The 14964-nt window shown below is 34.9% G+C and overlaps 1 protein-coding gene across 2 annotated transcripts in view; it reads right to left on the reverse strand.

The window, feature by feature from the left end:
• The window catches only part of DNAJB4 (DnaJ heat shock protein family (Hsp40) member B4), a 41794-nt gene that overhangs the window by 8283 nt on the left and 18547 nt on the right, over positions 1-14964 (reverse strand). Inside the window, exon 1 of one of the 2 annotated variants that reach the window (XM_008690680.2) lies at positions 1486-1999. The exons of the other annotated variant lie outside the window; for it this stretch is intronic. Coding sequence (XP_008688902.1) covers positions 1486-1696 — 211 coding nt within the window. The 5' untranslated portion in view covers positions 1697-1999. Of the gene's footprint in view, positions 1-1485; positions 2000-14964 lie in introns of those variants that run through there. 2 annotated transcript variants of the gene reach the window in all.

Below are 14964 nucleotides of genomic sequence, written 5' to 3' on the forward strand. Positions count from 1 at the left end.
AGAGTGTACTGCCTGTAGTATCTCAGAATCCTGCTTGGTGCTTGAGATGAATCAAATCATAATAATTTGATTAGAATGGCCATAAGAAACAACCAGAATTGAACAGACCATTACTTGCCTTTTTCAATATTGACTTTGTAAGAACCTGACACTGCAGGTCCTCATCACACCAAAACCAAGAGCAGAAATTGCAATTTTGGCAACTCAGATCAAAAAGAAAAACAAAACAAAAGAAAGGATGAAAAAAAAAAAAAAACCTTTACACAATCACCCTGCTTATATAAATTTAGTTTTTTAACTCAAAATGAGTAATTACTGCTTCACTGTATTTTAGGGTATATTTCTGATTAGGAAAACTTTATGTTAAATGCGATAAAGGAGGCAAAGAAATAAAAAAGTTTTCATAACTACAATAATTTAAAGGAGATTATTTTGGGAGAAAAAATTAATAATGAAGTAACTAAGTCCTGATTCAAAACGTGGAAAATCCCAGCATCTGTAGGAATTAAAGTGTTTTTGTTGTTGCTGTTAATTAGCAATTTAAAATAGTCTTACTTTATAGCTACATTTATATGGAAATGATGGACAAACTTAATTTAAAATACAGAATGATAAAAGGATAATCTTAATAACCCCCATTTACTGTATTCAATTAGTTTCTGATCTCACACTGAAAGAAACAAAAGTATGGCAGGGATCAAGGAAAGGGAAGTTGTCATGCTTTCCTCTATACCTAGATAGTAAAATTTCCAAAGAAATAATGTTACCTAAAAGTAAATCAATAATTGTTCTAACTAGGTGGCCATTTTAGGTCAAAAATTGTATTTCTGAGATCTCATTTTCTTGGCACACAATTACTGTTTACAATTAAGCTAAAAACTTGTTCTGGTATTTTATGACATCAGGAAAATTCTTTCCTCTCCAGGCGGAATGCCAAAAACAACTAGAGCTAAATGCCTGGGCCTTCTGCTTCTCAGAGAGACGATTCTATCTTGTTCAATCTAAATTAAATTGCTATCAGAAAGGCAAAAAACTTCCTTTGTTTTTGTTAATAAAATATAAACTACCCAGAATTTGAACTGCCAATCTTAAAATTTTAAATGGTTGAAGGACCTTTATTGGTTCTGGCAGAAAATTCATTAGAAAACAAAACAGGTTGCATAAGACTTTTGACACAATTCATTAATGGGTATGGGAATGTAAGGTTTCTTTTCAAATATACACTGTTAACATTATAAATCGAATGGCAGAATATACATATTACAAAATGCCAAAATAAAAAAAAGGCAAACAAGTACATTTCATTCACAGCTATGTAATAATATTCATTCAGACGATCAAAGATGAAATCTTATTTTTATCCATTATTTGTCTTTCTACTTTTGGTGTCTGAGAATTTAATTTAAAGATAACCAGAAGGCTGAAAGGGGGGAGAGAGAGTGAGACAGAGCTGGAGAGACCAAAAGATATACACAGAATACTTACCTTCCTCCCCAAACTGATCATATATTTCTCTCTTTTTAGGATCACTCAATACTTCATAAGCTTCTGCAACCTCTTTAAATTTTTCCTCTGCTTGAGGAGATTTGTTCTTGTCCGGATGAAATTTGAGGGCTTGTTTTCGGTAAGCCTTTTTAATATCTTCATCTGAAGCTCCTTTTTCAATTCCCAAAATGCAATAATAGTCTTTCCCCATTTCGAATGCCTTGAAATGAACTTAGATTTCCCTTTGTGAAAGAAAACAGCGTCCCCAGTCTTAGCAGTACAACGATTCTAAGAAAAATAAACCAAGCTGGGTATTTTAAAAGTTAAAGCAAATCAGCAATTCAGCCTGCTGTGTTAAGGCAGCAAGCAAACCGCGTCTCTGTATTTAATTCCTTCCCCAAAGGCTCACTTACAGATAAATATACACTACACAGGAGACGGCCTCCTTCTAGATCCTCCCATTTTCACTACGTGTCTCTGTACTTTCTAGAACAGCAAATGCTACAGGACGTCACTTCCCCAGCTGCCTCTAGTCAAAGTACTGAGCTAGGTTTTCTCCTCCTCCACGATTAACTATTCATTTTCCTTCTGGCTCTCCCATTTTTATTTCCTTTTTAAGAAGCTAAGTGGATTCAAAAACCAGTATTTCAGCATAGCAGGTCATAGCTACATATTTATTTACTCTATTGTAGGTGAAAAACAACAAAAATAATTAAAGCCACTAGGCGTCCTATGTTAAAATAAATTACAGGTATTATACAAATAAAAGTACCCTTGAACTTATTTTAGGTATTTTAATTTTAATTTCAAGTTATCCAGATGTAAGATATACAATACTAAAATATGGTTTGTTTAAATTAAAATTTTCAGATAATTTGTGTCATTTTTGGAATTCCTGGGGGTCTAGCAATCAGAAATGCCAGGAAGTCAATATACCAATTTCACATCGTAAAAGGCTACATATCATAAACATCAAAAGCAATAAGGGACTTAAATATTATTTTAGCTAGTGGTTTTAACTAGTTTTTTGTAGTATACAAGAGTTAATAGTTCTGGCAAACTAAATATTTGTGAAAGCTCCGTACCTGATTTTAGTTACTTCAGCAAAAACAGAATGAGATACCGCTTTTCCCCCACTCCCCGCCTCTGCCCAATTCCTAGGGTCACTATTTAAAGAATTTTTGTGCTGCAGGAAAGATAGAAGACAAGTATCAAGTTACAGACAGTAAATACTCATGTTTCTTATAAGACCTTGACTGGATCATCTTAAAATCTGGATATACTATTTACGGGGCAGTGATATGAGAAGTATTTTTTTTCTATAAAAACACATTTCCCTAATTATAAATAGCAATACTCATTGCTGAAGATTTTGGAAAACACAGAAAGAAAAAAGAAGAAAAGGTATAAAATAAAAACCTCCCTATCATACTACTTTAGGTAATCCCTGCTTGTTAGTGTATTTCCTTCTAGTCCTTTTTTTTTCCTGATAGATAATTACATTTATTTGTTGTAGTTTTGTATTTTTTTTTTGTTAACAAAGTGTATGTCCTATCATTTACATGCCCTTTCGATGTCTGCTTATATATATACGTATATATACATATATACGTATATATACGTATATATACATATATATGATATATACATACATATGATACTTATGAGAAGTATTTTCAATGTATATTACACATCTTTTATCTCCTATATTGTTTTGTCATCTTTTCAAAAATGTTCCCATTTCTAATATAACGGAAAGATGGATTAATAAGAAAATGTGAAAAGAATTGCACAGAGCCCTATAAATACCTTAAATCTGTAAACTTAAAAGAAAAACAGAACATATAAAGGAAAAGTAAATGTACATATATGTTTAGAGTATGACGACAAGTTAATGATCACGTGTTAACCTTTAAAGATATGGGAACACCTACTCTATATGCCAAGCAGCTTTACATTCATGATTCAGCAATTCTTTCAGAACGTTCATCTTTATACATTTGACAGCTAGGGTTTCCTATTTTTCAAAACTCTCTCCTTTAAAAATACTTTGGTATTAGAAATGTATAGCATCTGTCTAGCCTAGTTACGGGCTACAGAGGTTTGTCAGCTAGCTATTCAAGCAAATGTTTTAGTTCCACCAAGGAATACTCAAAGTCAAAAGGTTAACCATTCAAATCCAAAAAAAAAAACTTGGGGAAAAATGCTAATATCCAAAGTCACTTTAAAACTCCTACTTTAAAAAAAATGCAAGTTGAAATCCAGTGCAATGATCAGCATCTAGAGTAGAGTAAAAATATAATAAAAATCACCTTTTCTAGAATCAATTGCTCCTTTAAATATTCACTACCAAAGGAAAACTGCATTGCTATCTATGAAAAGTCTGACTTCTTCTGGTGGGTAATGCTGGGAGGAAAGAAAAAAAAAGATTCTCATCTGATTCAATTATTTTCAGGTAGCTAGAAATATTATCAGGACTTGACATATTAAAGGATTTTAGAATCCAAAGACTAGATCTTTCACATTTCCGAGAAATGCATTACATACTAACAAATGGAAACAAATCCGACTTTCCACATATAGAGAAGGGTGATAAAGGATTTTCATACTTCTTCAAATATCATGCACACAAAAAAGAATCATAGTGCTAAATTTGAAAAGCAAGAATTCACCTCAACTTTGAAATTTCAAGTTAATAAGAGAGCAATTATAATTTTAAATAATATAAAACAATCTAGCTAGGTTTTGATAAAATGAGTAGTGTAAATAGTTCTTTCAAATGTTTGGAAACAATGCCAGCAGACACAAGATAAGATGTTCAACATCACTGATCATCAGGGAAATGAAAAGCAAAACCACAGTGAGATACTACCTCATACCAGTCAGAATGGCTAATATAAAAAAGACAAGAAATAACAAATGCTGGTGAGGATGTGGAGAAAAGAGAACCCTTGTGCACAGCTGGTAAGAATGTATATTGGTTAGCCACTGTAGAAATAGTATGGAGCTTCCTCAAATATTTAAAAATAGAAATACCACACAATCCGGTAATTCCACTACTGGGTATTTATTCAAAGGAAACAAGAACACTAATTCAAAAAGATATATGCACCCACATATTCATTACAGCATTATTTACAATAGCCGAGATATGGAAGAAACCTAAGTGTTCATTAATCGATGAATGGATAAAGAAGATACTATATGTATGGAATAATTAAGTCACAAGGATGAAAGGTACCACATAGGGAATATATTCAGTGGTATTATAATAGCAATAGTAACAGATGATAGCTACACTCACGGTGAGCATAACATAACATACAGAGTTACTAAATCACTATGTTGTACACCTGAAACTCATGCAATATTGTGTGTCAGCTATACTTCAATAAAGAAAATAAGTATGGCAGCATCAGGAGGAGGTTGCAGGGATCAAGGCCAACTCATACCCAGAGCCAGGTGAGCCTGACTACCCTTCCACTACTTCAAAGTCAAGTGAGCAGAAAAAAAAAACATGGATCCCAGGAAACAAGGTAGGCCCAGGGAAAAAGGAAACAGTACATTCAGGCTACCAAGGAAAAACACCCTTTTTTTTAAGAGCTAAAATTCCCTGGGCACCTAGGTGGTTCAGTGAGTTAAGCATCCAACTCTTGGTCTCAGCTCAGATCTTGATCTCAGGGTCAGGAGTTCAGGCCCTACATTAGGATCCAAGCTGGGTATGGAGCCTACTTAAAAATAAAAAAATAAAAATAAAATAAAATCCACTACATTTTTATTTTAAAAGAATGATAAACTCTCAAATAAGCAGAAAAGTTATTCCTGAAATGTGTAGATCTATACTACTCTCCTAGGATTATCTCTGAGAGCCTTTGAAAGGAGGGTGGTCCTACCCACACCTTGGTTTAGCTGCCAGAAGTGTGAGAATAAATTTCTGTTGTTTTAAGATGTCTACTTTGTGACAACTTTTTTTAGCAGCCCTAGGAAACTAATACAGTGAGATATACAAAAAAAGTATATGATATAAATGGACAGTTCAAAATGGATAACAATAAAACAAATACCCATTTAGCCATTAAAAATAAATAAATAATAAAAATAATTTTAAAACATTTGGGAGCAACTCACAACCCTGTGATCAAAACCTGAGCTGAGATCAAGAGTCAGACACTTAACTGACTGAGCCACCCAGGAGACCCTGGGAACAATTATTAAAAATGATTTTAAAATCTCTGTAAATACCATACCTGGAAATTTGTCCCTAGAAATAATCCAAAGGAAAAAAAAAACTGTTAAATATACCAATATACTCATTGCAATTAGATGCAGCAGGCTAGTGGATTGATATAATTATTAAACTACATAGTACTTTAGAGAAATTTTGCTCTTACATTTACTTTTTCAGACTGAGCTGTATCCTCTACCACTTAGGGGTTACAAATCCATTACACAGTCACTTTACATTAAATTGTTTTCATCTAAGTTTTTTTCATCTATGAGATAAGTGTAGGGTTTTTTTTTTTTTATGGGGGTGTGTGACCAATTGTCATCCCTATAAATAATTATCATGACAAAAATAGAGTACATAAAGGGAAAAGTAGTGGCAGTTTTTAGGGAAAATGGAGCTGAGATGTGAACAAGTCTCATTTAATATTTTTAAAAGTAAAAATAGGGGCACCTGGGAGGCTCAGTCCGTTAAATGTCTGCCTTTGGCTCAGGTCATGATCCCAGAGTCCAGGTTCAAGCCCCACATTTGGCTCCCTGATCAGCGGGGAGCCTGCTTCTCCCTCTTTCCCCTGCTCATGCTCTCTCTCTCTCAGATAGATGGAATCTTAAAAAAAAGAAAAAAAAAGAAAGAAAGAAAAAGAAAAGAAAAGTAAAAAAGAAAAGCAAAGCCAAAAAAACTACATAATAATCTATTTGAAATATTGTTTAAAAATCACATAAATCCTGCTTATGTGATTTTATAGGTATATATATGTGTGGCTGGCTCAGTTGGCATGACATGTGACTCTTGATCTTGGGGTCAAGAGTTCAAGTCCCATATTGGGTGTAGAGCTTACTTTAAATATAAGTAAATAAGTAAATAAGTAAACAAGTAAGTAAGTAAATAAATAAATATATGAAAATTACAAAAAGATTCTTCTTAATATTTACAGTTTACAAGTTTAAGTTCTCATGCTGCGGTGGGGTGATTCATCTCTAACTGAAGGTAAGTTACGCTGTATTTTAAGAGATTTAATTTTTTCAACTAAATCAGAAAACGTAAGTGTGTTTATTAATTTGTTTATTAAAGTTTTTTTTAAAAACACAGTTTAACAGGGGCGCCTGGGTAGTGCAGTCGTTAAGCGGCTGCCTTCGGCTCAGGGCGTGATCCCGGAGTTCTGGGATTGAGCCCCGCATCAGGCTCCTCTGCGGGGAACCTGCTTCCTCACCCACTCCCCCTGCTTGTGTTCCCTCTCTCGCTGGCTGTCTCTCTGTCAAATAAATAAATAAAATCTTTAAAAAAAAATAACATAAAATAAAATAAAACACAGTTTAACAGTTTTTGTGCCCAATAATATATGTGGAGGAAGTATGTCACTCTTAGGGAGACATGGGCCAGAATTAAGTAAAAATTGTAATGACATATTTTTTTTCAAAAACTTTAACAAATCTTCCTTATTTGTGATATCATGCTTTCATAATAATTATAGATAAATTATTTTTACAGAAGTATGAGTCCTTTTTGATTGTATAATCACAGCTTAAAATATTATATATGTTTAGATCATGAGAGCTAAAAATAGCACTTTACCACACACAAAAGTCTTAAAAGTACATAAGTAGTCATTCAACTGATACCATCTTCACCTCTACTTTGGCTTTATTAATAGACAATAAAAAAGTTTTTTTCTCCAATTCACAGATCATTTCTCAGTTTATAATACATTAGTACAAAGAAAGACAACATGCCGTCCAGAGTCTCAGAAGAAATCACTATTGAAATTCAGATCATCACTTAAACACTTAAAGACTGATGACTTCTAATATTTTACCAATGCTCCTGTTGGAAACTTTTCCTGTCACTATTTAATTCTTAAATGGGTACATTCAGTCCAGAATTTTCTCATCAAGTAATTAATTTTAGTTAGTTGTGACTTCCATTCCCCAGTACTTCTTATCCAAGAATAAACAAACTGAGGCTCTTTTACACTTTGTTCTCACAGTGCTTTAGATAGCTAAATAGTGGTTATAAAATTTGCTAGGGTGGCACCAAGGAATACTGAGAGCGTAGTGTTTAAAAAACACGTATTTTGGAGCCAGACTGCCTGCCTGGGTTAGAGTCCTGGTAACACCACTTACTAGCTGTGTGGCTTTGGACTTAACTTTGCTGTGCCTCAGTTTCCTCATCTGTCAAGTGGGATTGGCATTAATATCTACTTCATAGGGCTGTTGTGAGGATAAATAAGATAAATGTGTGACACAATTAAATGTAACTGGCACATAATGAGGACTATGAAAGTGTTAGCTACTATTGTGATGACAGTGATCTCATCTCATCATATGAACTAGAACTTTTTTCTAGAAAAAAAATTACCATACCATAGGGATAATAAAATGTCCTTATTTACAAGCATATACATCCACACACAACAGCTGTCGAACTAAGAATAAATGGCTCTTTCCAAATACCCCAGTTAATATGCTACTTACTCATCTTGACTCTGTTAAAATTTAAAATCATTAAACTTTCACATAGGTGGCATTCATTGTATTTCAAATACAAATCTCAAAGACATTGACTATTTCAAACACAGTAATCATGACAGTGTGGTATTGGTGAAAGAACAGGCAAACAGGCCAATGGAACAGAATAGAGAACCCAGAAATAGACACATATAATATAGTCAACTGATCTTTGACAAAAGAGCAAAGGCAATACAAGGGAGAAAAAACAGTCTTTTTAACAAATAGTGCTGAACAACTGGACATCCACTTGCAAAGAAATGAATCTAGACACAGACCTTAAACCTTTCACAAGAATTAACTCAAAATGGATCATAGACCTAAGTGTCAAATGCAAAACTATAAAACCCCTAGAACATATGAAAAAATCTAGATGACCTTGGGTTTGGCAATGATTTTTTTTTTAATTTTATTTATTTATGTGACAAAGAGACAGCCAGCAAGAGAGGGAACACAGCAGTTAAGTGGGAGAGGAAGAAGCAGGCTCCCAGCGGAGAAGCCCGATGTGGGACTCGATCCCGGAATGCCGGGATCATGCCCTGAGCCGAAGGCAGACGCTTAACAACTGTGCTACCCAGGCGCCCCTGGCAATGATTTTTAAATATAATACCAAAGGAACAGTTCGTGAAAGAGAGAAATGGTAAGCTGGACTGCATTAAAATTGTAATTTTTTGCTGAGAAGGAATCATCAAGAGAATGAAAAAACAAGCCACAGATTGGGAGAAAATATTTCAAAAGATATCTGAATTTGCAACGATGTGGATGGAACTAGAAGGTATTATGCTAAGCGAAATAAGTCAATCAGAGAAAGACAAATACCATATGATTTCACTCATATGGGAATTTAAGAAACAAAACAGACGAACATAGAAGAAGGGAAAGAAAAAATGAAATAAGATAAAAACAGAGACGGAGGCAAACAAGAGACTCTTAATTTTGAGAACAAACTGAGGGTTGCTGGAGGGGAGGTGGGCAGGGGGATGGGCTAAATGGGTGATGGGCATTAAGGAGACCACTTGTTGGGATGAGCACTGGGTTTTACATGTAAGTGATGAATCACTAAGTTCTATTCCTGAAACCAATACTACACTATATGTTAACTAACCTGAATTTAAGTAAAATCTTCAGAGGAAAAAAAAAAAAAAAGACATATCTGATAAAGGACTATTATCCAAAATATATAAAGAACTTTTTTTTTCCTTTGTGACAGAATGGGAGAAGATATTTGCAAATGTCTTATCAGATAAAGGGCTAGTATCCAAAATCTATAAAAAACGTATCAAACTCAACACCCAAAGAACAAATAATCCAAACAAGAAATGGGAGAAGACATGAACAGACATTTCTCCAAAGGAGACATACAAATGGCCAACAGACACATGAAAAAATGCTCAGCATCACTCGGCATCAGGGAAATACAAATCAAAACCACAATGGGATACCACTTCATACGAGTCAGAATGGCTAAAATTAACAAGCCAGGAAACGACAGATATTGGCAAGGATGCAGAGAAAGGGGAAACCTCTTACACTTTTGGTGGGAATGCAAGCTGGTGCAGCCCCTCTGGAAAACAGTATGGAGGCTCCTCAGAAAGTTGAAAATAGAGCTACCCTACGACCCAGCAATTGCACTTACCCCAAAGATACAAATACAGTGACCCGAAGGGGCACCTGTACCCCAACAGTTATAGCAGCAATGTCCACAATAGCCAAATTATGGAAAGAGCCCAGATGTCTACTGACAGATGAAAAGATAAAGATGTGGTGTGTGTGTGTATATACACACAATGGAATACTACTCAGCCATTAAAAAATGAAATCTTACCATTTGTGATGACGTGGATGGAACTAGAGGGTATTATGCTAAGCAAAATAAGCCAATCAGAGAAAGACAATTATCATATGATCTCACTCATATGTGGAAGTTAAGAAACAAAACAGAGGATCATAGGGGAAGAGAGGGAAAAAATAGACAAAATCAAAGGGAGACAAACCATAAGAGACTCTTAATCACAGGAAACAAACTGAGCGTTGCTGGAGGGGAGAGGGTGGAGGGATGGGTTAATTAGGTGAGGGACATTAAGGAGGGCACGTGATGTAATGAGCACCGCGTATTATAGAAGACTGATGAACCACTGACCTCTACCTCTGAAACTAGAAATACACTATATGTTAATTAATGGAATTTAAATTAAAAAAAGGAAAAACAAAACAAAACAAAAAAACCCAAAAATATATAAAGAATTCTTAAAACTCAACAATAAAAAAACAAACAACCCAATTAAAAAATGGGCCAAAAACCTTAACAGAAACCTCACCATACAGATGGCAAATAAGCATATGAAAAGATGCTCCATATCAAACGTCATCAGTGAAATGCAAATAAAAACAAATATACCACAACACAGCTATTAAAATGGCCAAAATCCAGAACACCAGCAACACCAAATGCTGGCAAAGATGTAGAGCAACAGGAATTCTCATTCACTGTTGGTGGGAGGGCAAAATAGTACACTTTGGAAGATAATTTGGTGGTTTCTTAGAAAACTAAACATACCCTTATCATACGATCCCACAATCATGTTCCTTGGTATTTACTCAAAGGAATTGAAAACCTAGGTCTACACAGAAACCCGCACATGGATATTTATAGCAGCCTCATTTATAACTGCCCAAACTTGGAAGCTTGGAAGCAACCAAGATGTCCTCTAGCAGGTGAATGTGATAAACTATGGCCATTCAGACAATGGAATATTATTCAGTACTAAAAAGAAAGGAGCTAGCAACCCATGAAAAGACATTGGAGGAACCGTAAATGTATATTACTAAAGTGAAAGAAACCAGTCTGAAAAGGCTATATATTATATGACATTCTGGAAAAGGTAGAACTATGGTGACAATTAAAAAAAAAAAATCAGTGGTTGTCAGGGGTTAGTGGGAAGGGAAGGATAAATTGGTAGAGTACAGAGGATTTTTAGGGCCGTGAAACTACTCTGTATGATACTGAAATGGTGGGCACATGTCCTTATACATTTGTCCAAAGTCATAGAATGTACAAAACCAGAAGTGAACCCTAATGTAAATTATAGACTCTGGGTGATAATGATGTATCAATATAAATTCATTAGTTGTAAATAAATGTTCCATTTAGTGGGAGACATTGGTCATGGGGTGGGGTAGATTGTGCACGTGTGGAGGTTTATGGGAAACTTCTGTACCTTCCACTCAATTTTGCTGTGAACTTAAAACTGCTCTAAAAAAATAAAATCTACTTAAATTTTTAAAAATAAATGGTACAATGTTTGTATTCTTAAAATATGTTTTTTTGTTTTGTTGTTTAAGTAATCTCTACACCCAGTGAGGAGTTTGAACTCACGACCTGGAGATCAAGAGTTGCATGCTCCACTGACTGAGCCTGCAAGGTGCCCCTTAAAATATTATCTTTGATTTTAGAGTCAGATCTTTCCAGCCTTAGTTCTTGTTGCTGCAGCTTCTGTTGTAACTTTGGAACTCAGATGCTAAATTTTCATTCTTGTAGAAAGACCTTAGACTTTGAGCATAAGTTACAATACCTAAAAATTTTGTCATCAAAATTTTGTTTCATTTGTTTCAAATGCAAATTTATCTTTAGGGAAAAAATAGAAAAAATATTAAAGAGATTCATTTCTTACTCCATCTAGGTTATAAGACAGAATAAGTAAATTTAAGGCAAGTGTCTTTAAGACATTAAACCCTATTTAAGTGTTCTAGAAATCCTATTTTTTTCTTAACTATAAAATGTTCTTCTTTAGGTAATTACAGTAATTTGGACTCGTATTTGGAATTAGACAGTCAATAGCATTTGAGTGCATATTGTATAGTATTTGATGAGTATATAAAACTTGTTTTAAAAGATCGATGTTATCATAGTGAACACTTTCCATGAATAAAGTATCTCATTCAGCAATACTGACTGAGTGCTTACTATGTGCTATAAACCAGATACACAACATCCTTACTTTCATTCAACTTATATTCTAGTGGGAGAAGACAACCAAGAAATAAGTTAATAAAGAAATGATAGAATTTTAGATAGTATGAAGTGCTTTTAAGAAAAATTTTAAATGGGGGCGCCTGGGTGGCACAGCGGTTGAGCGTCTGCCTTCGGCTCAGGGCGTGATCCCGGCGTTATGGGATCGAGCCCCACATCAGGCTCCTCCGCTATGAGCCTGCTTCTTCCTCTCCCACTCCCCCTGCTTGTGTTCCCTCTCTCACTGGCTGTCTCTATCTCTGTCGAATAAATAAATAAAATCTTTAAAAAAAAAAAAAAAGAAAAAAGAAAAATTTTAAATGGTCCTAAGGCTGGGATTGAGGGAGGGGCTACTTTACCAGGATGGTCAGGGAAGACCTCACTGTTTACCTCTGCTTTAAGAATTACACTAAAAATTTGGCACCAAGGTAGGTAGAGGAAAAGGAGCAAGTCTAGGAATCACAGTTTTAAAAAAGTATAATGCTTTTAGAAAAGCAAGTGGACTGGTGAAGAGCTCTTAACGACCTCTTTGAATCTATTACCAAGAAATGTATTTAGCTCTCTTCACCTTTTCCATTTATTCCTCCTTCCCCATGTACAATCTACATATCCCTTCAAGCCTACAGCTAACAATCAAGCTAAATAATTTGATAGAAATAAGGTAAACAATTAATGGCTTTGTATGTTAAGTAACTGTTACAGGATTTAAGGGACCATTAAGCCACAGAGAAAAGATCATGAAACTTGGAATGAGACGAATTGGTTCTAATATTCTTAGCTTCACTATTTAGTATCTACATGAAGTTCTGGAAAAATGACTATTTCTCTGAGACTCAGTTCCCTTACTCTATCAAATAGATAACATCATCTATCTCATTAGACTGACTTACAGAATGAGAAAATATGTGAAAGGGCTTTACAAAAAAAAAAAAATATACAAATGTTAATTATATGTTCATCTTGGGCTGGTATGGGGAAGTTTTATAAAAGAAAAATATGAGCAGTGTTTTGAAAGATTAATAAGGTTTAGAAAGAGGAGCACAGGGAGGGTTTTCAATTTGGACCGAGAACAGAAAGCCCAATGGAAAAGAACATAAAATGTATGTGATATAGCAAAAAGACTGGTCAGATTACAGCATGGGATTTAGGCAGGCTCACATTAGGAAGCTGACAAAAAAGGTTATGGTCAGATTGTGGAGAGTTTTGAATGTCATTTTTTTAACTTAATGACTGCTCCTTCCTGTTCTTCAAAAACGGCTAAATCATTAGGTCTTTGAAACAAACTTATTTTTTAAAGTAAACTCTATGCCCAATGTGGGGCTCGAACTCACAACCCCAAGATCAAGAGTTGCATGCTCTAACAACTAAGCCAGACTGGCACCCCAAAAACAACTTTCTTTTAAAAGCTTTTTGACATTCTTTTCTTTTTTTCTTTTTTAGATTTTATTTATTTGTCAGAGTCGAGAGAGAGACAGAGAGACCGTGCGCACAAGCTGGGGGAATGCAGAGGGAGAAGCAGGCTCCCCACTGACCAGGGAGCCTGATGTGGGACTCGATCCCAGGACACTCAACCAACTGAGCCACCCAGGCATCCCAGGTATTTGACATTTCTTAAGTGTCAGTTTACTGTGACGCTAGTGAAGTTACTTTCTTGGTACTAAGGTACAGTGTTCTTGACAAAGTTTCATTCATATTTGTAAGCTTTGAGAGCAACAGTAAAAGATGTCAAACTAACCTAAAAAGAGAACAAGAGTTTTTATCAGCCATAACTCTCCTTGAACTATTACCTGTACCATTAGAATTTCCCAGCACTTTATCACCATAGTTATATTGGTAACTCCCAAAGTTTTCAAGTTTTAATATGGTGTCATTGCTTGATTTGATAATACTTTTCCTGCAGAAAGCACTATAATAGAATATGCACATTTAATTTTGATTTAATGGCCTTTACAAAAGAAAATATTTACAACAAAATTTAAAAGTACAGGGGCACCTGGCTGGCTCAGTCATGGAGCATGCAACTCTTGATCTTGGGGTTGTGAGTTCAAGCCCCATGTTGGGTGTAGAGATTACTTAAAAATAAAATTTTAAAATAAACAAACAGGGGCACCTGGGTGGCTCAGTCAGTTAAGTGTCTACTCTTGATTTGGGCTCAGGTCATGATCTCAGGGTCATGGGATCAAGACCCACATCGGCACATGGGTGTGGAGCCTGCTTAAGATTCTGTCTCTCCCTCTACCCCTCCCCTCTCTCTCTAAAAATAAATAAATAAAATATAAAAACATAAAAATAAATAAAATTTAAAAGTACATGCCTTCAAAAAATAAGATAACATGAAATTGTTTTAATAAGTTTATAAAAATTACTAGAGTTATCTGAAGAATCAGAAATATTTTGTTTTTAAAAAATAATTTCTGGGGCACTTGGGTGGCTCAGGCGATTAAGCATCCAACTCTTAAAATCAGCTCAGGTCTTGATCTCAGGGTCAGGAGTTCAAGCCCTGAATGGGGCTCTACCCTGAGCGTGGAGCCTACTAAGTAAATAAACAAACAAATAAACAAACAAATAAAATTTCCTGGGGCACCTGGCTGGCTCAGTTGGAAGAGCACATGACTCGATCTCAGGATTGTGAGTTCAAGCCCCACACTGGGTGTAGAGATTACTTAATAAGTAAAAACTTAAAAAATAAATTCCTTTTTTGGGAGTGTAGAGCTGATTTTATTCTGTGATGATATTAAAAT

Source organism: Ursus maritimus, unplaced genomic scaffold (genome assembly GCF_017311325.1).
Source record: "Ursus maritimus isolate PB19 unplaced genomic scaffold, ASM1731132v1 scaffold_12, whole genome shotgun sequence".
Taxonomy (NCBI): Eukaryota; Metazoa; Chordata; class Mammalia; order Carnivora; family Ursidae; genus Ursus; species Ursus maritimus.